At 34.3% G+C, this 27,707-nt stretch overlaps 1 protein-coding gene and 1 long non-coding RNA gene across 2 annotated transcripts in view; one reads left to right on the top strand and one right to left on the bottom strand.

Moving 5' to 3' along the window:
* Positions 1-25,922, top strand: part of NUP205 (nucleoporin 205) — a 36,091-nt gene extending 10,169 nt beyond the window's left edge. The window contains exons 10-37 of the mRNA XM_070947179.1: positions 1,611-1,710; positions 2,356-2,493; positions 2,734-2,923; positions 5,930-6,050; positions 6,764-6,845; positions 7,321-7,485; positions 7,905-8,029; positions 8,457-8,571; positions 8,977-9,126; positions 9,647-9,721; positions 10,858-11,015; positions 11,756-11,836; positions 12,762-12,953; positions 13,190-13,460; positions 13,827-13,925; positions 14,493-14,641; positions 14,962-15,153; positions 16,846-16,967; positions 17,877-18,015; positions 18,218-18,344; positions 19,230-19,306; positions 19,893-20,021; positions 20,637-20,763; positions 21,270-21,436; positions 21,936-22,059; positions 22,778-22,906; positions 24,424-24,482; positions 25,609-25,922. Of these exons, the coding sequence (XP_070803280.1) occupies positions 1,611-1,710; positions 2,356-2,493; positions 2,734-2,923; positions 5,930-6,050; positions 6,764-6,845; positions 7,321-7,485; positions 7,905-8,029; positions 8,457-8,571; positions 8,977-9,126; positions 9,647-9,721; positions 10,858-11,015; positions 11,756-11,836; positions 12,762-12,953; positions 13,190-13,460; positions 13,827-13,925; positions 14,493-14,641; positions 14,962-15,153; positions 16,846-16,967; positions 17,877-18,015; positions 18,218-18,344; positions 19,230-19,306; positions 19,893-20,021; positions 20,637-20,763; positions 21,270-21,436; positions 21,936-22,059; positions 22,778-22,906; positions 24,424-24,482; positions 25,609-25,761 (3,756 nt within the window). The 3' untranslated portion in view covers positions 25,762-25,922. The remainder of the gene's footprint in view (positions 1-1,610; positions 1,711-2,355; positions 2,494-2,733; positions 2,924-5,929; positions 6,051-6,763; positions 6,846-7,320; positions 7,486-7,904; positions 8,030-8,456; positions 8,572-8,976; positions 9,127-9,646; positions 9,722-10,857; positions 11,016-11,755; positions 11,837-12,761; positions 12,954-13,189; positions 13,461-13,826; positions 13,926-14,492; positions 14,642-14,961; positions 15,154-16,845; positions 16,968-17,876; positions 18,016-18,217; positions 18,345-19,229; positions 19,307-19,892; positions 20,022-20,636; positions 20,764-21,269; positions 21,437-21,935; positions 22,060-22,777; positions 22,907-24,423; positions 24,483-25,608) is intronic.
* On the bottom strand, positions 13,763-27,447 carry LOC139319358 (uncharacterized). Its single transcript, XR_011600619.1, has 3 exons — positions 27,361-27,447; positions 26,744-26,834; positions 13,763-13,915 (listed from the first exon to the last, which is right to left on the bottom strand). It is a non-coding gene; the product is annotated as an uncharacterized lncRNA (long non-coding RNA).
* Between the last annotated feature and the right edge of the window lie 260 nt (positions 27,448-27,707).

The raw sequence follows: 27,707 nt of genomic DNA, 5'->3' as shown, positions 1-27,707 counted from the left end.
TGTAACATCTTTATTTTAATTATGTAATAGTTCTGTAATCTTATTCTTTTGAAAAATCCTATGGCAATAGTAATAACAATAAACAATGCACAGGTAAAGTATATGTGGTACCTTGCTCAATAGTAGTAACTATGAGAGGGATATTGGAGTCCTACTGGACAACCATCTAAATATGAGCCAGCAGTGTGCAGCAGCTGCCAAAAAAGCCAACACAGTTCTAGGCTGCATAAACAGAGGGTTAGAATCAAGAACACGTGAAGTGTTGATACACTTTATAATGCCTTGGTAAGGCCACACTTGGAATACTGCATCCAATTTTGGTCGCCATGATGTAAAAATGTTGAGACTCTAGAAGGAGTACAGAAGACACAAAGATGATTAGGGGACTGGAGACTAAAACATATAAAGAACGGTTGCTGGAATTGGGTATGTCTGGTTTAATGAAAAGAAGGACTAGGGGAGACATGATAGCAGTGTTTGAATAGCTCAGGGGCTGCCACAAAGAAGAGGGAATCAAGCTATTCTCCAAAGCACCTGAGAGTAGGACAAGAAGCAAGGGTGGAAATTAATCAAGGAGAGAAGCAACTTAAAACTAAGGAGAAATTTCCTGACAATTAGAACAATTAATCAGTGGAACAACTTGCCTTCAGAAGTTGTGAATGCTCCAAAACTGGAAGTTTTAAAGAAGATGTTGGATAACCATTTGTCTGAAGTGGTGTAGGATTTCCTGCCTAAGCAGGGGATTGGACTAGAATACCTCCAAAGTTCCTTCCAACTCTGTTATTCTATTCTATTCTAAACTAAACTACCATGGTATTATAAGGGACATTCATGTATTGATTTGATTTGCTCTGTGTGACCTCCCACTCAACATGTAGCTGTGGATGGTGAACAGCAAATTTAAACAATAATGGAATCATTTTTTAAAAAGCCATTATAGAGTTATAAAATCTGTGGTTTCTCAGACCTTGTATTGAAAGTCAAAACTCAGAATATGTTCTGCAGTAGGACTGAAAGGTTGTTATTGCAAATGCTGGGAAATTACTGCTAAACTTTCTAGATATTTTACTGATCTGATTCAACACACTGTTTCAACTTTTAAACTGGAAACTAAAGTTTGAGACTTCCATTTGTTTTTAGCTTGTACAACAAACTAATTGCTCCTTTCCCATGTGTATACATTGAAATCTATATTATTTAAACATTGTAATTTTTGTTATATCTTTGTGACCTAAAATTCACATCATATATGGAAGTTCAAGACTTTTTTCTCTAAATGCAATCCTATACCAGCTAATCTGAAAAAAATGTGCTATTGGGATTTATTTGCACAATAATAAACTGAAGAAATTAATATGTACAATGTTACTGGATTTCATTTTTATAGAATGTGAGTATTGGCCAATGTATGTAGTGGGGCTTGTTTCATTTCTTGTTTCTTATTGGCAGTTGGTTGAATTGAAGATTTTTTTCAATATTTCTTTCAGTGTAACAAGTCTTATATCAGGAAATGTCTCATTAAGCTCCTTCTGTCGGGATAAAAATATAACTTTATAACTATAACTTTAAAAAATCAAATTAATGATATTTTGTACATGGCTTTTTGACAGTGGGAAGTAGCTGAAGTAGTTCTGGAGGTCTTTTATAAATTGCTGAGTGACTATGAACCCCAGCTTGAAGATTTTGTGGACCAATATGTGGACTTGCAAGGTATGCTGTTTGCTGATCTCTGTTTACCTAGTGTTGGTCTTTTGCTGGGAAAGAAAGCCAACAAAATCTCACAGAGTTTTTTTTTTCTGATCTGTTGACGACTGCTAATTATATTCTAAATGCTTCTCAAAATAGAAGCAGGAATATTTATAGTTCAATGAGATTTCCATGCACAATGTTACAGTAGGGAATGGTGCAGATGCTTACATGTAGAAATGTGAAGAAGAATTGAGCTGCAGTGGCATTTTTAATACTGTAAGAGTGTTAAAAAATCATTTTCTGCAATGAAAATTTTAAGAGAGACTTAGAAGTAGAATGGGAAGAGGAGGGATGCAGTGAAAAAGGAAAGCCTTTTAAAATAAGGCTAAATATCTGGAGATGTAATAAGTGATCCCAAGAAAGATTATATGGTTCATATAAAGATGGGAATTCAGTTTTTTGCTTTAGCTCACTTGATTTAAGAAGAGAAAAGGGGGCAATTTAGAGAAAAGGCAAGGTTTCAAGAATAGATGAAAGAATTTAGTGGGAATAGTTTACATGGAAAAAAGGGAAGGAGAAAATAAAAATGACAGTGATTAGATTTACATTTATTCTGGTAAATTGCAATCTCAGAAATAACACATAAATGTACATTTCATTTTCTAGGAGAGGAAGTAATAGCTTATAAACCACCTGGATTTAACCTGATGTATCATCTGTTGAATGAATCACCAATGTTGGAATTGTGTCTTAGCTTGTTGGAAGAAGGAGTTAAACAACTGGATACCTATGCACCTTTCCCTGGTAAGTTGCAAGTTTCTCTTTAATTAAGTTATTGAAATATCTACTTGACTCTAATAAAGGCTGTTGGGTTAGGGTTGGGGGGGAAAACTGATGACTTAAAACTGGCAGTTCTTGAAGGATTTTTTGTTTCTGTTGCCTCCATCAATGTACTTGTGTAAATTCACTGTGAATTATTCCCATTTCCCCACTGTGGGGGAATCATGAATGTGTGATTTGTTTGATTTTTTTTCTCTTCTTTAGGAAAAAAGCATTTGGAGAAGGCTGTACAGTATTGTCTTGGGCTGCTCAATCTAACTTTACAGAAAGAGAACCTTTTCATGGACTTCTTAAGAGAAAGCCATCTCTCTCTCATTGTTACCTCACTAGAACAGCTTCTGCAAGGAATCAACCCTCGGACTAAAAAAGCTGATCATGTAGTAAATATTGCCAGGTAAGTCCCAAAAATTTAGAAAGGCTGCTGTGCCTTTAGAAATACTGTGTTTTTACTCAGAGCATGATATCTTTTTCCACTCATAGCATGAGTGTTTACAAAAATTCCATTAACAGCTGACTTCTTAAAAATAGAATACTGTCCCTCTATTCATCTACAGTAATTTATAGGATTGAGCTGTATATCTGTCAAGAACATTTCTGAACAATTTCTATTTATATGGTGAATAATATTATATTTTAATTTAATTAATTTGATGTTATAATCTGGGCATGTGGCCTGAAGAAATTGGGATTTAAGAAACAATTGAATTAGGAGATAAAGATTTGAATAAAGATATACTTATGTATGCCAGGTACATTGCAAAAAATACAGGTATAGGATTTCTCTGACAATCTATTCAACATTTCTGAATGAGTTTATACACCCAGACCAGAATGGATTTCTACCTAAGAGACAAATTAAATTAAATTAAAAATAAGATGAGGATTATTTGGAATACATTGGAATACTATAAAGCACATCCTGAAAACCAAAGGCGCTGATCTTATTAGATGCACAGAAAGCATTTGACAATGTAAACTGGCAATTTATGTTACTACAATTAAAGTATATGGAATTTGGAGAAAGATTTACTAATATGATCAAGGAGATATATTCCAAACAGACTGTAAAAGTGATTGTAAATGGAGATATGGCAGAGAATTTCAATATTAAAAAAGACACAAGATGTCCATTGTCGCCATTACTATTTATTTTGAGATTGGAAGTGCTAAATAGAAATATTAGACATGATATAGAAATAAAAGGGATGGAAATAGAAAAAGAAAAATATAAATTACAGGCATTTGCAGATGACCTAGTATTTATCATAGAAGAACCACAAGAAACTGGACCCAAACCAATAAGGAAAATAAAAGGTTACTAAGAGAAAGAGAAAATTAAAATACTAGTTTAAAACCTAGTATTAAAACCTTACAGATAAACAGAAAAAAGATCTAATGAAGAAGATAGATATCCAGATAGTGAAGAAAATTAAATTTTTGGGAATTCAACTATCAGTGAGAAGTGCAACTATAAAAGAAGATAATTACTCTAAATTAATACAAATTAAACTAGACCTGGAGAAGTGAAAAACCTGCAACTATCACTGGTAGGAAGAATAGCTACCATTAAAATGAACATTTTGCCGAGATTACTATACTTGTTCCAAACAATTCCAATAAAGTTGGAAAAAAATAATTTGAGGAACTAAATAGATTATAGAATGACAAATAACATCATAACTATGTAGTATGATGGACTGCAGAGCCAGCGCAATGTGTAACATGTTCACACTGGTGCAATAGGACTGGATATTTTGTTAATATGATTTATTGGGTTAGGGATTTTCTATCTTCACTGTGAGTTGTGTTGGAGGGAGGGGTGCACTGCTCAACCAATCTCATTGTACATATGTTCAACCAATCTCATTGTACATATGTTGTGCACTGACAATAAAGATTTGAATTGAGATTAATGTCAAAATTCATTTGGCAAGGGAAAAAAGCAAGAATAAGTTTGAAATTGCTACAAGATTCTAAAAACAGGTTTTGGGTTGCCAGATTGGGAGTTAGATTACCAGGCATCTGCACTTATATGGCTGAAAGAATATATAAATCTGAGATATAGACGATTATTTATTTTGGAGGGACATGACTTGCAACTGGGGTGGCATGCTTTCCTGTGGTATGGGAAAAATAAAATAAATAGATACTTCCAAGGACACTATATTTGAAATGCATTATGGTTAGTATGGCCAAAAATTAGAGAAAAACACTATTGGAAAATACTAGTCTGGCTATCCACGATGGAGGCACTGATACATCTGAATGTGGTTAACATGGAAAAAATCATAAGATGTAAAGATATTCTGAATGAGAAAGGGGAACCAAAGTAAACAGGAATTGAATAGTCAAGGAATTGATTTAGCATGGTGGCCCCATGTACAAATAGAATCGAGTTACGAGAAAGATGTTAAAACATGTGTTTTTTATAAAGAACCTACAGAATTAGATCAGATCCTAACAGGAACAGATGAAAAGCTAATTTAAAAAATTACAACTATCTACTGAGCATTAGAACAGAAGAACAACAAGTAAAGGAAACAATGATAGTGTGGGCTAATAACTTTGGCTACTCAATAGAATTAGATAAATGGCAAAAGGTATGGGAGAGGAATTACAAATTAACAATGTCAACTGCATATAAAGAAAACTTATATAAAATGTTTTATAGATGGCACTTTCCACCAGCAAGACTAGCTAAGATGTTCAAGAATATGTCTTCAAAGTGTTGGAAATGTAACCAGACACTGGGCTCGTATTACCACATGTGGACGTGCCCAAAGACAAAAAAATATTGGACAAAAATACACTCTTGAATAAAAAAAATGATAAAGGAACACATAGACTTAAAACCAGAAATATTTCTGTTGGATATCATAACCAGAAAAATATAATAAAGGGAATATGTACTTAATAATACATGTCTTAACAGCAGCTAGAATTGTATTTGCACAACACTGGAAGAACATAGAGATCCCTACAGAAGAAAATGTAATAAAAAAATTCTAGAATGTGCAGAAATGGACAGATTAACACATTAAAGACAGGGAAGACACTGAATATTTCTTAATATGGAATTGGTTCTATCAATGGTTATCGAGCAGAAACAGAAGTTAGATTAAAAAAAACACAAGAGAATGTCTAATTTTGTAAAAATTGTTTACTAAATGGATAAGTAAGCATATTGTCACTATATGTTTATTATCAATGTAATGATGAGACATTATATGATGACTACTAATGTTATGAATGTTATTGTTATTATGATGATGATTATTACTCAAAATAACTATACCTAGACAACACACTGTTTATATAGACATTGAACTTTTCGCTCTTTCTATAAATAAATAAAACATGAGTTGCCACCACTACTTCTCTATAATGTTGTATTTTAAAGGTACCTTTATCATGGTAATACCAATCCTGAACTGGCTTTTGAAAGTTCCAAGATCCTTTGTTGCATTTCTTGCAATTCTAACATTCAGGTCAAACTGATTGGAGACTTCACGCAAGACCAGGTAATTGCAATTAATTTTTTTAAGCAAGAAAAAAGGGAATGGTTACCCAATTATCAGAAAATGATTTAATAGTGATGTGCAAATGTTCAGGGCTTGAAACATTCGATGAGTGGAACAGCTGGTTTGAGCTAGCCTGTTCTCAGACCAAATCCCATGTTTTGCAACTTTTGATCTATATGTGGAATGGTGGATCTATTTTGCTTGGATACAGACTGAACCATGATTATTCCAAGCAAACGTTTTTTTGGTGGCTGGGAGGAAGCAGGAAAAACCTAGGACTGGATCTTTCCTTTGTGATGCCATGTAAGGACATAAGTGAGTAGCAGAGAGTGAGGGCAAGAGACAATGATGGACAGATGGGGGATTTGTAGTGTGGCACATAAGGCATGAGGAGGGAAGGGAGGTTATGATGCACCCCAGCCTTGCTCTAGTCACCCGATAAAATTATTTGGAGAATTCCTCACATGTTTATTTCAACTGAAGCCTGGAGCAACTAAAATATTCTAGGTTTTGTTTCTGCTGAAACATGGCGGATCTGAAATGATGTAGCAGAACTTTTGTAATGTAGGGTTGGCTTTGAATTTAAGCATATTTCTCATTTTTTGTGTACCGCTATTTACATTCTAGGTTTGTATATATTTTTGTTTATATATCAGTAAAACATCTATTAATCTTATTATCTTGCTTTTTTAAACTTTTAATTACAAATCTAGAGTATCAGTCAGAAACTAATGGCTGGATTTGTGGAGTGTTTGGACAATGAAACTGCAGAAGAAATCATTAATCCTGATGAAGGTATGAAAGTTGTTCATTTTATTTTAATTTTTTATTTTCAAAAATGAAAATGTTTGAGTTTATTTGCAATGTTATTCTTTTAATTTCAGAAGATAGAATAATGATGAAAGATTGCATTTTGAAGTCTGTACCATTTAAAATTTTAGTTCTTATAATTTTCAACAAAATTATAGCTAGCCTGCCAAAAGGCTGCCAAAAAATTACATTTAAAAAGTAATTTCACAATATATATTTGTGTTCTGCTTCCCATAACTTATATTTATAGATGAAGTGATGATTATACAGTTATTTCATAAACAAATTGATACCTTCTGAAATACTTTTAACAATAGCTTTCAATAGCTTGTGTTTCTTTTTGTCCAGTTGAGAAATTTGCAGGTGGTCGTAAATTAGATTAATAAAAAATACATGTGAATTGACTGCATGCTTTCTGGATAATCCCTTTTTAATATAAATGTTTGTGCTTGATTCTAAGAATTTGAAGTTGAAAGGAAGCAAGCACCGATATTCCATGAAACGAGGATTAATATTCTGAACCTTCTCATTGCCTCTCTGGAGTGCAAGCCACCCAATCTTGCTCTGTATCTTCTTGGTTATGAATTCAGGAAGCCTGTCAGCACTACAAATCTGCAAGATCCAGGTACCCAACTGAAAGTGCTCTGATGATATAGAGAAAGAGGGGGAAGTGGCTAGCTACCATCTGGAAAAAAAACCACACTTGGATGGTGATATTTTATTTTAATTTCCAATATAGCATAATATTAATATGGTACACAGAATAAATGTTAAATGTTTTACATGTTAAAATCAGTGCATTGTGGAAAATGCATCTACATAAAAACTCTGCAAATCTGGGTACTATTGGGGTCCCATCATATCCCATTTGTAATAAAATACATTAAAGTACTTTTATAAAAGCAAACTTTGCAACTTTAGATAGTATAGTAAAAAGTACACTAAAATTTCAAACAGAATGAAATTTGTTTTTTATTTTCCATGTGAATTGCCTTATTATGCTTTATACTCTGTTTATCTAAACAAGTGTCTTAAATCTTTAAGGTGTGTTGGGTTGCCCTCGCACTTGCCTTCATGCTATTTTGAACATATTAGAGAATGGTACTGGAACAAGGTCTGATCCCACAGCAGTTCGGGAATCTCCACATCTAGCAGAGTTATGTTATCAGGTATGAAAGAAATTTTGAATAAATTTCAAATTAATATATACAACCAATCAGTTTTCAGTGTTTTTTGTAGCTTTTTTGTAGTTTTATTGTGCTATTTTGATTCTTAAAATAATTTATACCACAGGCCTACGTATGATTACAGAGAAAGATGCCTCTTTGAATTCAGGGATATTTTCTTTTAAATAATTATATATCTGAATCCTTCACTTTATAGTATTGCTGCCTAAGCTGATTTTTACAAATAAGAGCTGTTACATATAAATCATTTAAATCACTGAAGGCAGTTGTAATACTGCATTATTAATAATTCAGCTATGTTTTTTTAACCTAATATTCTTTGTAAAATTTTAAAAAGAGTGCATGTTTTTTGTGTTTATACCCAAACGCACATGATGTGGTATTTTTTTTTTATTATTATTATTAACAGGTGATCTATCAGTTATGTGCGTGCTCAGACACATCAGGACCAACAATGAGATATTTGAGAACTAGCCAGGATTTCTTATTCTCTCAACTGCAACACTTGCCTTTTTGTGTCAAAGGTAACACTTGAAATGCACTCGTAATTGGATGTACTTTATTCTAATTGCTTTGAAACATTTATTGTTTAATTCTAAATTGAAATACTTACAATAAAAACTGTTTTTATTTCAGAATATTAGAAATCTTGTCTTGGAAGGAAGGGAAATACTTTCCCCTTCTTTTGTGGCACTTCATTCATCCTATCCTTTCTTTTTTGCTTCTTTTCCATCTCAGCATTGGGAAAGAATGTGTCAGGAAGCATGACCATTGAGTCATCTCATTTTGGGAGCGTTTACAGTTAACTGGACCGTATTGCAATATGACTGTTCTCAAACATTCTAAGCTAAAGTTTCAAAGCATGTCAGAGTTTTCCCAGTGTGTGTATTTTACTGTGTGTGCTGTTTCTGTCTGTCACTTCTACTCAGAACATGAGATTCCTGCCTTGAATCAGATGTCATGGTTAATGAAAACTGCATCTATAGAATTGCGAGTTACTTCACTGAACCGCCAGCGTTCTCACACACAGAGACTGTTGCAGCTCCTTCTCGATGATGTCCCAGTTAGATCTTATTTAGGTAAATGGAATTTGGCCCTAAGACTATTATATCTAAAGGCCATTTTTTTCTTTTTGGAATTCGTTGTCACTTTCATATCCAGTTGTTAATAACTTTTACCATAACAGTTTCTTGTTCTTCTCATAGAGAGCTTAATGTTATGATTTTAGGAGTGAGGGAAGCAAGTATTACTTAAATAATGGAGACATTGGTTTAGCCAAAGTTGACATATTATTAACAATCAAAGTTTATTCCGTAAAATACATTGTTCTTGCCTATTAACAGAATACATAGCTTTTATTGTTCATTTCTCTCAGTGTAAAATTAGGATTGGGTGGAGTGTATTGCTATCAATATGTAACAAATTTATGTTAGTGTAAGCGAAGTACCTCTCTTCAAAGTATTACAGTTTGTATCTTTCAGTTTGTGCAGCTGCTTCAAAGTGCGCAGACATTTTGTATTTTATTGCTTTAAATTTATTCTGCGATAAAATTGGGTGGCTTATGAATTAATTTTAATTTTTAAAATTTAATTTTCTTAGCTGATGGTGAAGGAGGGATAGAAGATGATAGTCGCTCTGTCACTGGATTCCTTCACTTTGACACTGCTTCCAAGGGTAAGTTATTTGTGAAGACCTACTTTACAGATTGTAATTAAAAATATAGTGATTATTATGTTGACTGCTGTAATAAACCTTTTGCAGCTTTCATGCCTAAGACAGACTAGAATTCAGTCTCCTGGTTTCTATCCTAGTGCCTTCCCAACCTTTTCTATGCCCCACACTCTTACAAAATGATTGATTAATGTTTTCACCCACTACAAAAGTAATTGTGACTCATGACCCATCGCCAAGGGATACAATCCACTCTTTGTCACACCCTGCCATCTCACACCCCCTGGTTGAGAACTGGTTCTCTCTTTTTTGCCTGCCTGATTATTATAATCAGAACATTCAGAAATTGTTAGAAAAACCATAATATACTTCAATTTATAAATGATAAATATATTTCTGTATAGTTATAGAATACATCATTTTTTGGCTTCTGGCATACATATGTTGTGATGTTTATGCACTGTATAATAGGAAGCAACTTAATACATTACAAAGAAATGAGTGGGCATAATCCAGAAATTAATAAATCATTTGAAGTTTTGGGATTTTTCCCTTTTGTTATTTTCCTAAAATATTATGTTGTAGGAGGAGAAGAGGCAGAGTGGGAAGGGAGGAGGAATTAAGCAAGTCATCAGCCTAGAGTTGTTACATTCCCACAAACGTCTAAGTCCAACCCCTCTTGAATTCCATTGAATTTTATCTTCTGCCAATTTAGCAATGAACGTTAGTTGACTAGAATCTTGTGTAAAGGCTTAGCAATAAATCTTCTTGACTGCCACTTAAACTTTTGTCCTGATTCTTTGTGCCTGACAGTAATGTTCAGTATGACTAGCTCCAAGAGCATAAAACTTTTAACAAATGCTAACACACTTACAGTTCAATTTTGTGCATTGTAATTACCTGCTGGATTGGAGCTAAACTGTTTCAGAATTTGAATGTAAGTATACAGTGGTGTCTCTGTCTGATGATGGAGCTTTATTGTTCTTTTGGGATATAGATATAAATAGAAATAAAATGTAGAATTATAATAAATAGAAAAAATTAAATCATAAAGTTTGTCATTTATATTTTTTGAATTCAGCTGAATTCTTTTTTGTCTGATTTCCAGAAATTTCTAAATTGATTTCTAATATCTTCAGTGCATAGGAAAATTTTGAGCATCCTTGATTCAATTGACTTCAGTCAAGAGATCCCAGAGCCCTTGCAACTAGATTTTTTTGACCGTGCTCAAATAGAAGAGGTCATTGCTAACTGTGAGAATAGGACTGCACATGGACCAATTATCTGCAATGTGAAGGTCAGTAAGTTTTGAGAAATGTTGGGGTTGTACAAAAATATGGAAACACACTTTAAGAGCTTTATCCACGAGAGAAAGAGACAGAGACGCTCTTTTAAAGTTATAGTCAGCTTCTTCATATATTGAACTGAGTATTTATTTTTTTATTTAGCGTATGGCAGATACATGGACTTACAGTAGTTCAAATGTTAATGTCCACCCAGCCATTCAAGGACAGGATGCTATGATGAAAAAAATCAGACATTGAGCTGGTATAAACTCTGGATGGACATTCGGACACAATGTGGTGGATATTTTGTCGAGGAGCACCACAGTCACACTGAGGGGTAGAGACAATATCCCACTTCTTCCACACCCGTTTTGTTTATCCGTTGCCATGTATTTAGAGAGCCAGGAGTTCTACAAAGATGTCTGGCTGCCAGCTGTCATTAACTACCAATTCTTCAATGTAGTCTGGCTGCCAGTTACTGCTAGTCGTTTGGTTCACACTACCGTGCTATCCAGAGTGCACCACAAGGAGAACTAGCATCACATCCCATTGAACTGAGTGTTATAAACTGACATTTCATGATGGGTATTGTATTTTTCATGGGTAGCTTCATTAAAGTGTATCATTTTATCTAGGATGAAAGTAAAAATGGACAGAAGTAAAAAATCAATGAAAGGGTGAAAATGCTCCTCACGGTATTTAGTATTGTTACTGTGCATTAGACATGAGCCTTGTCTTTCCTCAATCCTAGCATCTTCACAAAGTTCTGATTGCTGAAGTTAATGCCTTGCAAGGAATGGCAGCCCTGGGACAGAGGCCTTTACTTATGGAGGTAAAGAAATGAAATAACTAGAATGTCTTCATTTTGAAAAAGATTATCAGGATATATTATTATTTGCTTTAGTAAATATTTTATATAATGCTTACCAAATTGGAAGTGATTATAAGCATGTGGTATTGCTAGAATCCCAGTTTTATTATTACTTTTAAAAAATGGGAATTTAAATATATCTAAGATTGTAATTGACAGGGATGTATCCAGTGTTGTCTTCTTTTTTAAAAAATTTTTGCAGGTAGTCCTTCACATATGACCATCATGGAGGTGGTTGTAAGTAAAGGACTACCCGTATTAAGCTTTAATAACAATACTGAAAAAAAATCAAATTAAACTCAAAAAGAAGGGAAAGTAAAAGAAGAATAAATGATATACAGAGAAAAAAGAAAGGATGATTTCAGATAATTTCTAAAAGTGGTTAGAAAGTGAGTGAATGAGTCAGTGTCCTTTAAAACACTTTGCTGCAGTTGAGAGCATGATGGTTCTCTTTATCTCCCAGAACTCAAATCCACAAGAAAGGTCTGTCCTGTAGTCTCTTCATGAGGAACAAGTGTCTGGAGTACAAGTGAATCATCTCCTATCATCTCCTTATCAGTGAGGTTCTGTTAGACCAGTCTGCTCAACGGTGCTTAGGTCTTAGTTGTGGTTGTCTAATTTGGAGATGCCTTAGTTCACCATTCCTCACCTGAAAGCCCCTTCCAGTTTTTTCTATGAATTCTCACCATCAAACATTTTGATGGTGTTTAAAAGGAAATTCCATGAAAATAATATCAATTCCTTTTATGCAACTTGTTTTCAAAATCCCCAAAATATTTCTGACATGAATATTCCCTGCTTGGTTGTAAACTGATATCATAATAGTATAACTTGATTAATTGTTATTTGTTATTATTAGTGAATATTTTTTTCTATTGACTTCCAGGAAATCAATACAATTCTTCAGTATGTTGTGGAAAGGAACAAGCTTCTTCAGTGTCTGTATGCAAAGAAACATGCTCTGGAGTCCTGGAGGCAGCTGGTTGAAATCATATTAACTGCCTGCCCACAGGATCTCATACAATCTGAAGATAGACAGCTTATTATCCGCGATCTATTGCAAGATTTACATGATAAGGTAAACTATAAAGATATATTGCTACATTATGTTATTTAAAAGGAGATTCTTCTAAAATTAAATTATAAAATACGGAGTAAGGAAAGGAGGAATATATCAGAGACAATTTAATAGCAGCTTGAGACTCATTTGTTTTAGGTGTCATATTCTAGTTACTGTCAATCACATCTGGAAAGATGATAGAAACCATGTCACTTATATGACTTAAGACCATTATTTTTTTTTCTTTCCATAAGATTTTGAATGATGATGCAGCTCAAGAGTTAATGCCTGTTGTGGCAGGAGCCGTGTTCACTTTGACTGCTCACCTAAGCCAGTCTGTGCGAACAGAACAAAAGGAGCCATTTGCTATCCCTATGCCTGGACGTTCCCAATTTGTCCTAATGTTGGATGGTTCTTTTGCTACATCACCTGCTTCTGAAGACTTGGCAGTGGGATTTGCCTCCATTGGAGACTCTTCTTTACATATCATATTGAAAAAAATTCTGGATTTTATTCTGAAGACCGGTGAATACATAAATCACTTATTAGAAAGGAATTCCATAAATGCCAATATGGAATTGAACGTATTTTCATTTTGTTTCATTAAATTAAAAATGATACTTAAACTGGGTTTGCACATCTTATTTAACAGTTAGAGCCATAAGCAGTAGAAGATACACGTGGGTTGTACTGACAAAAATAGAGTGGTTGTATTTTTATAATGTTTTCTATTTTAATTTTTTGCTAAGAATGGAACAATTTGATTATTCTTGCTTCAGCTTTTATGGAAAAATAGTTGTTTTCATTGCAAAGTTAGCATTGTACATATAACTGAAGACATGCATTTGTATAATGCTACATGCGTTGGCTTCTCTCTTTCTCTCTGAATAGGTGGTGGGTTCCAGCGAGTGAGGACACACTTGTATGGATCATTGCTCTATTATCTGCAGATTGCTCAACGACCAGATGAACCAGATATCCTAGAAGCAGGTAAAATACAATCTAATTATAGAAAATATGACATTCTACACAGTTGCATATACAGTCTGTCTCTACAGAATAAGCATTATTGTATTCTGTAGAATTATTATTCTACTATAAACATTAGTAGTGGTGATAGGAAGTTCTTAAATTTCTTAAAACGACTTTCAGGTCTAAAGTTCGACATTCCAGTGAGTATCTGTTTTCCACCAGCATTAATACTGTGAAGTTTTCAATTATCTGTTCTTGGGCCTAAGTTCTCAATGCCTTTTGCACAAAGAGATCTCATTTGAAAAGCTAAGCAGACTTGGGCTTGGTTACTACTTCTTTAGGAAACTTCTAGAAGATAATAGGACTATATAGGAAAAGTTACCAAATTTTAAACGTTCCCAGAAAAACTTGGTAAAATATGAAATCACCAGGAATCAAATCTGGCTCAAAGCAACTTTACTCTTGTATGTTTTCTCACCGCTAAGGTATTATCCTTCTACAGTATATATTTTTGCAAAATACAATTTATGATACAGTTTAAAGAGAAAAAAGGTTATTTTTAACACTCTTTGATCTATTTTACAGCCAAAAAGTCCATGTGGGAGTGTTTAACAGCTCCTGAAGATGGTTTCAGTAAACTGCAGAGAGAAAACATGGCTATTATTGAAAGCTATGGTTCTGCCCTAATGGAAGTAGTCTGCAGAGATGCCTGTGATGGACATGAGATAGGACGGGTAAATAAAATTAGACCTATTAATTTTGAACAGACTTAAATCTTTGGGGATGGGCAATTACGTTGCAATAGTCAAAAGGCTATGTATATTATAATAACAAATGATTATGTTGAACTATCAATACATAGTATTTAGGTAGGTTGGTTTTTATACAGTTGTGTTATAAAGGTATAAAATGCAGTAATATATAACCTACAAACTGCATTTATTATAATTTAAAATTGATGAGAGCAATTCAAGTTTAAAGATACAAATCAAATCTTTCTAAGCAGAGACACTGCATTCTTGTAAAGTAATTTAATCTCTCTTTGTTTTTTTAGATGCTAGCACTAGCATTACTGGACCGTATCGTCTCTATAGATAAACAGCACCAGTGGTTATTATATCTCTCCAACAGTGGCTACTTAAAAGTGCTGGTTGACAGCCTGGCAGATGATGATCTCAAGTTGCAAAGTTTACTCATACCACAGCCTCCTTTGCTTAAAGCGCTGTATACCTATGAGTCAAAAATGGTGAGATTCTGTGCAAATTCTGCTTCTGTTGTACTCCAGCCTAAAGCAACCAGTCAGCATTTAGCACTAACATGTAACTCTTGCTATGTCACAAAAATTTCACTTTTTAAATCTCTGTATACACAGTGTCCATATCTGAATGCTCTCTATCTGTTAGCTAGACTAGAAGAACTTTCTATTTCATCTCTAAAGCATATTTTTATAAAATCATTGTTGAAAACAGTTAAAGCCCTGAAGTCTAATCTGTTCTACCACTTCACGTGAGGTTTCTCTTTCTGCTTTGCAATACAAGCTTATTTATTTAAAAGAAGCAAATCATAGCATACTGACCAGGGTGGGTTCTACTTACCTTTACTATGGGTTTGCAGTGGGGCTGCGCACACGCTCGCTTCGCTCGCTCAAGTGCTCTTCTGCGCATGCACAGAAGCATTTTGGTGACATCGGGGTCGGTGGGCAGAGCCTCCCACTGGTTTTATTACCGGTTCTATAGAACCGGTGCGAACTGGGGGCAACCCACCATTGATACTTACTATCTAGCATTCCCACAGCCTTCCCAATTAATTCTCTTAAATTACAACAATAAAAGCTAATAGAAACTATAAATAAAAAAAGAATTAAAAGGGAAAAAATATAAGGTGCAAGAAAAAAAAAGTAGAAAAGAAAAATAAGAGTATAGAAAGAAATACACACATACATACACACAACCCTCCTTCCTGTCAGCAAGTATAAACAATTTTAATAATTTAGCACCTTCTTTTAAATACAGCAAATGATCTCTTCTTCCCATATCTCATCTCTTATCTATAAACAAATCCTTAAAACCTCATCAGTCCTAATTCAGCAATGTTAATTAGAGATAACATATCTATTTGAACCTTCATCAAATAAACCAACTTTATATTCCTCCCTTTTATTCTAATCCATTCAAATAATATCCTTCTTTGTCCTTTCTGACAAAATTCTTCAATTTTGCAACCTCTTTTGCAAATCCAGTATAGGAGAATTATCTAGATCACTCTTGGTTTGTTATTTGTATATCTCTTTCAGTTACTAGGATATCAGACAGTTTATTTTGCATGCCCAATGTGACATGTTTTTCCATTTTTCATAGCATGTCATTTTTAAATTCACTTTCAAAACAGTTCCTTTTACATAACATCTTTTAAATACAGACTGTCTACAGAGGCAGATAAGTCTTAAAATTAACTTCCGAGTTGATTGTTCAAAACTATCCTTCAGTATGTTCAATATAAAATATTTTGGTTCATTCATATTTGTAATTTTAGTTTGAGTCTTTTTCTCCTTTAATTGTAATTTTTAGTTCCCTTTAGTGTCCAATTATTAAAATTCTATATTCTTATGATTTTAAGTAATTCAAAGTAATTCAAAACAAAAGCATTTTCCCACAGGAAGGTTTCTTTATAATTAATTCCAAAATCTTATGTCAAATTTATCTTGACCTGTTTGTGTCTGTTTAGCAAGTCTGTTTGTGACTTGCTAAAATCAATATTTGAATTACCGTTTTGCCGACACAACATCACTCAATGCAGTCTCTTTCTGCAGGGAAGAAGGAGGGATGACCTAAGGAGTGAGATTTAGGAGATGAGCCTTCAACTACTTGCTATATATTCTGATTATTAGATCCTTGTTCCAGTTGCTAACAAATAAAATATTTACTTTTTTTTTCTCAAGGCCTTCCTGACCAAAGTAGCAAAAATACAACAAGGAGCACTAGAGTTATTGAGATCTGGAGTAATAGTGAAACTTGCACAGTTTCAGGTATATGATATGCGGCCAGAAATAGATCAACAAGGGTAAGTTTATACACCAAATTTCCAAAATAACCTCCTGGTTAGGATAAAGCAATGTTTTTTTGTGTTATATGTTTATAGTGCATGTTTTGACTAGAATTGAAATTATTTCACTTACTGGTAAACTTGTACATTTGTTTTAAAAATATAGGGTTTGATAGTTTTATAAACAGTAACTGGTTACATTAATCTATGTTTCGTTAATTTTTTTTAATTTTTTGTTTTAATTGTTTATTATTTTACAAAGATTTGTGTATATTGCAGCCGCCTGGGTTGTGGGCTGAGAAATCATCTATGTAAATCAAATAAATAAATCTAAGATTTCATTCACTTTAATGTTAAATCAAAGCTGAATTTTGTTGGGGGTTTTTTGTTTGTTTTCCGGCCAGTTATTAAATAAATGTATCCATCTATCTAAATCATTACCTCCACTTAAATCTCAGAACAAATAGTAATGCCAAATGATCCTTTCCCAACCATCTGTGCTAGATGGCTCATACCAGAACTACTAATGAATAGTCTCCAGCAGACGTTTTATTGTTGGTCACCTGTCTTACAAAAATCTTGCCAGACTGAATACATTCCCTTGGAATCAGTCTGATGAGGCTTCAGGGATTCTGATAGGCCACTACACTTTCTGCAGTGCAAGGACTCTAAATCCTCCCCCCCACCCTTTTTAAGACCTCTCTCCAATCTAGCTGCAGATTCCACTACAATTAAGGTTGTTACTGAAGGATTATCTGGATTTATATCATGTATAAATCAAGCTAGTACTAAGCTAGATAAGTGTTCTGTGAGTATACAGAGATACCTTTTGTATTTTATAATTGTAAAATGTGTATTGTAGTGAATTTTCAAGGTTTTTTTTAAGATAACCAGATTATTGGTTTCCTTTTTGCTTCTTCTTTTAAGAATATTTGGTATGCGAGATCCTCCAGTCTTCATTCCTGCTCCTGTAGAGCGTTATCACCAGATTCTTTTGCCTGCTCTCCAGCTTTGCCAAATCATCCTTACTTCTAGCATGGCACAACATGCTCAGGCTGCCAGACAGGTAAGATGATAGAAACTTCTGGTAGCAATGGCTGTTCATTTCAATTATTCTTGAAGTTAGATACTATTGGATACTGGATATCATTCTCTTATTTCCAGCTCCCTGAATTAATTACACTTTAACTTTACTTTCCCCCCTCTCCCTCCTTTGCTCCCTCCCCCACTCTCTCTCTCCCCTCTCTCCCTCCCTCTTTCTCTCATAGGTTTTGCAGTTCCTAATATCCCATTCAGATGCTGTCCAAGCAATCTTGCGGTGTCAAGAAGTTAGTGTGGGAGCCTTGCAAGAATTGGCATTACTTACTGGAATAATCAGCAAAGCTGCTTTACCAGGCAAGATATTTTTAGTTTTTGATACAATACAACACACTGTCTTTTACTGGAATAACAGTAAATGTGTATAAAATATATTATAAAAATGTTTCATTTGTATAGAGCAGGAAGAGAAAGTTCATGGAAGCTTTTCATAGTTCATGTAATAGACCCGTGATGGCAAACCTATGCCACGCGTGCCAGAGGTGGCACACAGAGTCCTCTATGGGCACATGCACCATCACCAGCGCGCCAAAACCCGGAAGGGCAGCTGGCCACCACATGCATGTGCACTGGCCAGCTGCTGTCTTCCGGGTTCCAGTGTGCTCCATTTTTGGCACTTGGTGCCAAAAAGGTTAACCATCACTGTAATAGACGTTACAGTCTTGCATTCTAATATGACTTTTAGACTCACATGTTTATTATATTCTTTCAGAGAGTGAATCAATCCATCAAAATCACTATGTGTATTTTGAGAAGTTAGAATGCTAAACTATTTTATTTATGCAGTTCAGCAGAATCTGCTTATTAGAAAAGCTCCTAAAATGGATGCTGGTAGCTTTATTTCTTGATAGACGGACATTGTGCAAAAGAAGTTTAAGTGTATTGTATTTATTGAATGAAACTTGGCTAAGGGTAATTTCATATATTCCAAGGATGTTATATTCAGAGATCCAACCAAACGTTATTAAGGATCAAAGACAAAAGACAAAAAAAAAAGACCAACAATACAAAAAATATAATAAAAGAATTTTTTAAAATTGCAAGACAATCCTGAAACAATTAACAACTAAAAATTAATATGATCCTACTAAATAAAGTGATTTATGAGTGATTACTACAGCCTAACAGAGGATGCCCTTTTAAAAAACAATTTGAATCTATTATGTAGTGTTGTTTCATTAGGTGTGCTGGGTGACTTTGATCTTGATTTCAATGAAGGAATGCAGATTGAATTACAAGGACATATAGGGCGATTTCAGGTAAATTTCTGTAATTATAGCAATTGCTTTTTTTTTTAGTACTTGCAACCACTTGAATCATCAATTCTAAGAAGCTTATGAAGTGTTATACCCATTTTTATAGGCTATGTATATATTTCTTGTCTATCCATCTTGTTTTTTGACAAAAGAATAAATGTTATAATTTAGCTGAGATTTACCATAAAAGTAAACATATTTCCTATGCTGTTCCAAAAACAAAATTAGTTGTGGCATAATATTTATATACAACAAATAGTTTTGCAGAATGAACTTTAGGGCATAAAAGGTGTGCAGAAACAAGGAACATAAAAGGTCCAATTACCTACTCCATTAGGGAGTAGAATTTTGTTAGGGTTAGGGAGCTAAATAAAGTCTGATACTTTCAGGAACAAAATGTTTAATTGCAAATTTTCAGAACAGATAAATCATTGAGAAAAATGGAAAAGGCAAGAATTTTAATTTAATATTGTCAGTTATGCAGAATATGATTTTATATCTTAAACACAACACATTGAATTTTTGTACAATTAATGGTAAACATCTGGAGAACAGAATTAATCATTGGTTTATTTTCATTTGTTTTTAGCGCCAGTGCTTAGGCCTACTCACACGGTTTGGTAGTTCAGAGAGACTGCGCCAATTCAAGTTGCAAGATGATCACACAGATGCGGATAGAGTGAACAAGAGAGATGATATTGAACTAGCCATGCAACAGGTGAGCCATTCAGTGGAATTTGGTGTATAAAATTGAGAAACTAGGTGATATAGTGGTTGAGGTGATGTACTAGGATTAAGAAGACCCAGGTTCTAGTTCAGTATTGGAGAATCTTTTCAGCATGGAGTGCCGAAATGAGTGCGCGCGGGGGAGCACCAGAAAACGGAAGAGCAGCTCCCCAGTGTGCATGCTCACTCTGGGGAGCTGCTCTTTGGTTTCCAGCACTACTGCACATGCAAAGACCAGCTGGCCAGAAGAGCAACAGGCAATGGCTGGCACGCCCAGAGAGATGGCTCTAATCTCCTTCTGGCACGTGTGCCATAGGTTCACCATCACGGTTCTAGTTCATTTTCTGCTGCAAAGCTCCCAAAGGGACTTAGTCAATTCCTCTCTCTTGGGTCAATCAACCCAATTTACTTCACAAGGTTATTGTTGCGGGGATTGTGAAGGAGTACTATGCCCACCACTTTGGCCTCCTGTACAAAAGGCTGGCTATAAATAAAATGAAGAAACAAAGGCTGTTATTGCAACATTTTCAGTTTTTTTTTATTTTCTGTGCCTTATTCATAGCAGTCATTGTATTTTAAAAAAAACCCTTTACATCTATATCTGTAGATCTGTGCCAATGTGATGGAATATTGCCAGCTGCTTATGGTACAGTGTGCCCCTACTTTTGAACACACAGTTTGCCTGTTCACTCCCAGCCTTTCTGAGTCCACCAATCGAGATGGATCTCGGCAGGGTAGGTTTACTTGGGTAACTTAAAAATGCATTCTAGATATTATAGTTAACAATTCTTCCCATATTCTCATGTACTAAGAATGTTCTTTATGTCATGTTTATAAGCCTGCTTTTACATTTGGGAGGTCAAGATTAATGCAGAACCTAGACATTCTGTGCCACAGAGGCTGTTTTAGTTTGTAAAAGCACTAGTTCAGCAATATACTGAATTGTCATGGTTATTAAGTTTGATAGTAAGATTATCTTCCATATAATATGTCATACCATATACATCTGTGTGACTTTGCTCTCTATGTTTCCATATGTAGCATACTTTATTACTTATTGTCTATATGCTTGTATTCTACATGTGGTTGGGCAATATCAAATACATGACATTGGAAGCCACACTTTTGTAATAAATTTACTCTTTAGTCCTTATTTTAGATTAAGTTTGTTTTTCATTTAATGGAATCCAACTTTATGGCAAATGTTCTTTGCTTTAACTTGGATTATTACCTCTTTTAGATACACAAGCACCAGTGATTCCATATTGGCGATTGCCTGGCCTGGGTATTATTGTCTATCTTTTAAAACAAAGCGCTAATGACTTCTTCAGTTACTATGATAGTCATCGTCAGAACGTTAGCAAGTTGCAAAATGTGGAACAGCTACCACCAGAAGAGATAAAAGAGGTAACCTTCCTGTATCCTTCTCTTGCTTTCGCTATTTCCGCTAAGTTTATCCTTTGATTGTTGCATGTAACGTTTTATATAACTAATTACAACAATCAGTGAAGGGGATATTAACAAGGTGTATCAGTACAATGGAGAGGGATGGTATTTACTACCTCTTTAGATCTGTATTGTAATAGTATAAGTTCTGAATAAGAAAGCTAAATATTTTTGCTTTTCTTAGTAGAATAAACATACTTTTAAGTTTTTCTGTTCTTAATAAATCTTTAGAGATTATCAAGTTATTCAGTAACTGATGTCCTAGACATGCCAAATGTATTAAAGTTGCTATACAAGTAATATTCCAGAGTTTCCAATTGTAAAATTTCTCTTGAAGCTTATTTTTTATTTGGAATAATATGTGTGTTTATATGAAAAGTTGGTTTTGTAGAGCTTGAAGCTTGTATAGTGCTTACCTACACGATATTACATGTTGATATGTCTTTGTTTTTTTCCATAGTTGTGCCAGTCTGTTATTCTAGCTGGAGTAGACAAAATTTCTACTACCCAAAAGTATATTTTAGCAAAGCGACGTTTAGTGAAGCTGATCAACAATCGAGCCAAACTGCTTTCTCTGTGTTGCTGTATCCTTTTATCATTGTGTGGAAACTCATTTATTTTTTAGAGCAAACTTCAGAGATCATCTTTTAAAACTTAGGAACAAAATTAAGAATTTAACAATCATACATGGTGAAAAGTGACTTCCTCCACTGCTATCCAACTTAAATGTTTAATTTTTTAAAACAACCTTGCAAATCTGAACATTTTATGATTTTAAATAAGTTAGTCTTTGTTCCAGAGACTGTAATCAGATGTAATCATTTTTTAAATATCAAAAATCTGCATAACCATTGATCTAACATTACAATTTATAACCTTTAAAATTAATTAAGAAAATGAGACAGTCTCTTTTGTGAGAGACTGTTTAATTCTATTAGATGATGAAATTTTAAATGCAGCGGAACCTCTGGGAAGATATTTTCTTTAAGAGGCATTACATGCATTTTGGGATTATGATTATTGTTAGGAATATTAATTGAACTGTCTAAATGTAATTAACTTGCTTAATAATGTTTGAGAAATCAATAAAAATAATTTAAACTGCAACCAGAGAATCTGGTTTTGCTTAAAAATGATAGTATCATCTATATTTATTCTGGAAGAAATGATTAAAATGTGGGGATGAAACAGGTGCTTATTTGTCACTAACTAGCAAAAGTTATGATTAGCTGTTGCTTTATTTTCTTATATACATGCCCAAGAATATGTAAATGTAAACTCCTTTACTAGATATGTTTGCAGATATTATAGAAACCTGTCTTTTTATTCTTTGGCGGCATCTTGAACACTATCTACTACACTGTACACCTGCAGATTCCCAAGCTTCTCTTTTGGCTCCCAGGACTCAGTCAAGGAGCAGAAGATTACAAGGTAATTTTCCTTAAATTTATTTAAATTCCTACATTATGTTATCCCTTGAAGTTTAATCATCAGATTGTGCAACTGTTTATAATCAATTAGGGTTGGAGACGTTTTAATGGATTCTATTGCAACAAAACTAAAACATTGGTTTAAACAGTTTGTGATTAATTAGATGAATGAATCATGCTTATAAAGGCTCCCATTCCAGGGAAGGTTGCAATTGAAACAGAAGTTGTAACTTGCCCCTCGGTAAGGGTTTCCATTTCTTCCTCCAGCAGGAAGCATGAATCCAGAACCCCCAGAATGCAATCCTGTTGTCATGAGGAAGCATAACCCTTCTAGAATAAAATATGAATTTACTCTGGAGTTCAATTTCTAAATCCCACCTCTTGATTTTGCTGAAAATAAGCCTAAAGTTTGTTTCTTCCATCCAGTCAGTTCCTAACAGCCTCCAGGCATTGGGATATAACTTTCATTTACAATTCCTTATTAGCTTAAGGTGGAGATGTATAGTTCGGTACCATCAACATGGTACCTCATACTGTGCTAATAGATTATTAGATGCATGTAGAGATCGAAAAGTAAAGGAGATGGCTGAGCCCTGTGGAACCCACAACTCACTTCCTACACTGTTCAGTAGAATACCATGACCAATGGTATAAAAGGCCCTCAAGATGTTGAGAAAATCATACTCAACATCTCTATCCAAATCATCTTACAATCATCTACATGTAAGTTGTAGTCTTACCTGATTATTGTAATTATTATAATTACTTTTATAATTATAATTAATATTTTTATAATTGTAATTAGTATTATAATTGTAATTATTGTAATTATTACGAGCCGGAAAGAGGGCTGAGAAAATATCTACAGACCCCTTACATTCTGGACATAAAGTATTTCAATTCCCACCCTCAGGATGCCACTACAGGGCACTGCATGTGAAAACACCTTGACACAAAGAGTTTTTCCCCCTGCCATCACTCTGCTAAACACCTAATTCCCACAGCACTGTCTTATGCCTAAGGATAACCCATGTAGTTGGGCTGTATTGCTATTATCCTTCTCATCTTTCCTATTACCTTCTATTATTATCTTACGATTTATCACATTGTTGTTTGTATGTACACAGAGCTTACGCAGTGGAGACAAATTTCTTGAGTGTCCAATCATACTTGGCCAATAAAGAATCTTCTCTTCTCTTCTCTGAAAGGGATTCAGACAATCCTTTTCAACTACAGTGTTCTGTAATTGCTGCCCTACCACTTCCCTAAGGTTAAAAGTCCTCCAAAACATCTGAATGGAGTTGGCTCCTTTAGGAGATGCAGTTGGTATAAGGATCTCAGATTTTCTCAGCCTCTCTATTATATGTACTAGAACAAATGTATCAATTGATAAAATATTTAATTTTTGTTTCCGTGTATAGATATTGTGCAACTCTTAAATAACTTTACATTGTATATTTTTAAAGCTTGCTTTGGATATAACTCGTAGTTTTTAATTCCTACATTCCTTTAATTCAGAAACTAACTTCGATGTAACAAGTGGATTGAGCAGAGTAAGCCAACTTGATATAGATCAGGTAGGATCTTTCAAAGGTTCTTCTTTATAAATAGTGGGCTTGACGCTCTTGTAACTTTTATTAAGTGATTATTGGTCCTTAAAAATAAAAGTTTTGATTAGTTCACTGCTACTTAACTTTGAAATTATTCATTCTGAATGGTCAAAAAATACACAACAATCCAGCATGCTAAATATTGCTTCTAGAACCATACTTCTTGTGGATTATGAATGATACTAGTAATAAAGGATTGTGGGAGGGCTGGTCTCTGAGTCAGTTTTTGACACATAGTGACTGCTTGGACTAGTCTGGGCAGTTTTCTTGACAAGTTTTTTTGGAAATGGTTTGCCACTGCCACCTTCTTAGAACTGAGAGAGAGAGGAGGACCACGGTTACCCAACTAACCTAAACTCTAGAACTTAATCTCCCAGTTTAACCACTACTCCAAATTGGCTCTGTAATAAAAGAAATTATCCAACAGTATTTGCTTTTTTTCCCTCTTCTCCTTTACATTTTTCTATTATAATATTAACTTTAAAGAAAAGCAGAAGCAAATATCGGAATTCTTCTTTTCATTTGTTTTCAATCAATTAACAAAATGTAAACCAACAAAAAGAAAGCATGCCTTGCCTTTTTTCTTTGCAAATTTTACATTATTAAAGAAAAAGCATATTAGCTTTAAAATAAAATAATATGCTTGTAATTAGTGCTGAAGAGTTGGTTTTTTTTCATAAACTTGAGTAATTTGTATTAATATTATTTGTATTTATCATTTTTCATATACAAGAACAGAAATTTAGGGATATTTAAGTTTCTTGGGGGCATCCCTTTATCATCTTTCTCTTTCCAATCAAAATTTTAAAACTTCAAAATAATAATATTGATATAGGCGTCCAATTGTTACAATGTTATAATATCACAATTGGATTTTCAGTCCCTTTTACTTTTTTAACAAGGACATGTTAAATCTAGGCATGGCATGACTCATAAATCTGTATGTTTACTTTTTAGATTTTAAAAAGCAAGGTTGGGTATGTTTCAAATAGGACCCATTTATATAGACCACTGAATCTAAATTAATAATGCATTAAAGGAGGATTTAATAAATAAAGATTATCTTGGTTTTGTTGTTGTTGTTTCTTTTTAGCTTCAGCTAGAGGCAATCAATAATTTTGGAGAATCCCTTCAGAAGAAACTTCTAGATATAGAAGGACTGTATTCTAAGGTGCGGTCACGCTATACTTTCATTCAAGCACTTGTTAGACGTATCCGTGGCCTGCTAAGAATATCAAGAGGATGAAGAATAATGTTTGTTCATTATTGATGTTTTTTGTACAAGTAACATTTTATAAATTATGGTAAAATTATTTTAATATGTTTCATTACAAGAATGAATAATTTTTGTGTGTTCCTGCCATTCATTATTACCTAAGTCAAAAAATAAACTTTTTTAAACAGCCACATTTGTGTACAAGGTTAATTACTTAGAAAAGGAAATAGGGTATAATTCACAAGAATAAAAATTCTGGTATCAGTATATCAGTGTAAACACTGGCCATATTATTTATTTTTTTTAACTATGGCAACCCATGTGAAATTATGTGTGTGTAAAATAATTTGTCTGCAGGTACCGTAGTCCTCAACCTACAACAGTTCATTTAGTGACTGAAGTTACAACAGCACTGAAAAAAGTGACTTATGACTGTTTTTTACACTGACTGTTGCAGCATCTCCATAGTTGTGTGATCAAATTTCAGATGCTTGGCAAGTGGCTGATATTTATGACTGTTGCAATATCTTGGAGTTATGTCATCACTTTTGCGACTTTTCAAGCAAAGTCAATGGGGAAGCCAGATTCACTTAACCTTGTTACTAACTTAACAGCTGCATTGATTCACTGAACAACTGTGGCAAGAAAGGTCATAAAATGGGGCAAAATTCATTTAACAAATGTCTCATTTAACAACAGAAATGTTGGTCTCAATTGTGATCGTAAGTCGAGGACTATCTAAAGAATTGTTGGAAAAATAGTTTCCTCTTATAGCAATAGTCCCCCCCCCCCCTTTTACTTGCTGCAAAAAGCAAATTGAAATTATGAGGCTATAAAAAGTATCCTGAATAAAATATAGATTTTCTAAGGAGAGTGCTTCCTTTTATAATGCATTTGTTTCAACAATGCTATTTCTTAAAAACATTAAGTACCACCTTTAGAAAAAGTGAAATGTAACCAACATGTCATTGTATGAATATTAAACTACGCTGGAAAATCCCAGAATAATTACATTTTGCAGTCTTGTTGCAATTTCCTTCATAGATGTACCTGGAGATTTTCCACTTTGATATGCTGCTGCGCCATCGCGCTTCATTCTTAAACTATGCGGGATGAAACATCGAGTTTAGCAATAAATAGCTAGGACACTGCAGACCCTCAACTGTAGCACTCTTTCTAACTAAAAAAATAGAAATACCATCAACGCTGTTTGGATAACTTAGAACTGCGTCGCTTGCAAGACCTAGGTATTGCATACAAAATTATACATAGTAATGCTTTACCTGTAAATGACTTTTTGTTTTAATTGCAATAATACGTGCGCGAACAACCGCTTTACACTCAATGTAAATCGTTTTAAATTTGACTGTAAAAAATATGATTTCTGTAATTGTCAGAGTTGTCAAAATCTGGAATGCTCTACCTCAGTGTTTCTCAATCTTGGTAGCTTGAAGATGGGTGGACTTCAACTCCCAGAATCCCCAGCCAGCAGCGTTGCTGGCTGGGGGATTCTGGGAGTTGAAGTCCACCCATCTTCAAGCTACCAAGGTTGAGAAACACTACCTGATTCAGTTGTCTCAGCTACAAATTTTCACAGTTTCAGTCACAAATTGACTTCGTGGACCTTACCTCATAACTTAAATGGTCAGCAGAGGGAGTTAACTAAGGTGCCTGTCGTCCCTGTCGTTGTATTTTTTTCTTTTATTCTTGTTCTCGTTTTTGTTTGACAAATTCTAATATATAAATAAATAAAAAGTGAGAACGCTTCCCGCAACTCCCTCCCGCCGCTTCCTTCCTATCACCGCTTTCGCTCAGCACCACGTGGTCCCGGAACTCGAATAGCTCCGCCTCTATCGCCGCCCACCAGCCAAATTCCTCCAATGGGGAAGCCGAGAGAGGTTCTGTCGCTCCGCTTTTGACCGAGCAGATTCGTCGCTTCGTCCTCAGTCGCGGCGACGCCGGTTCGTGTCGAAAAT

The sequence above is a fragment of the Pituophis catenifer genome, unplaced genomic scaffold (genome assembly GCF_029215685.1).
Source record: "Pituophis catenifer annectens isolate HBS135680 unplaced genomic scaffold, rPitCat1.0.hap2 SCAF_7, whole genome shotgun sequence".
NCBI lineage: Eukaryota > Metazoa > Chordata > Lepidosauria > Squamata > Colubridae > Pituophis > Pituophis catenifer.
The sequence above is the reverse complement of the archived record's forward strand: the minus strand, read 5'-3'. Positions and strand labels throughout refer to the sequence as shown.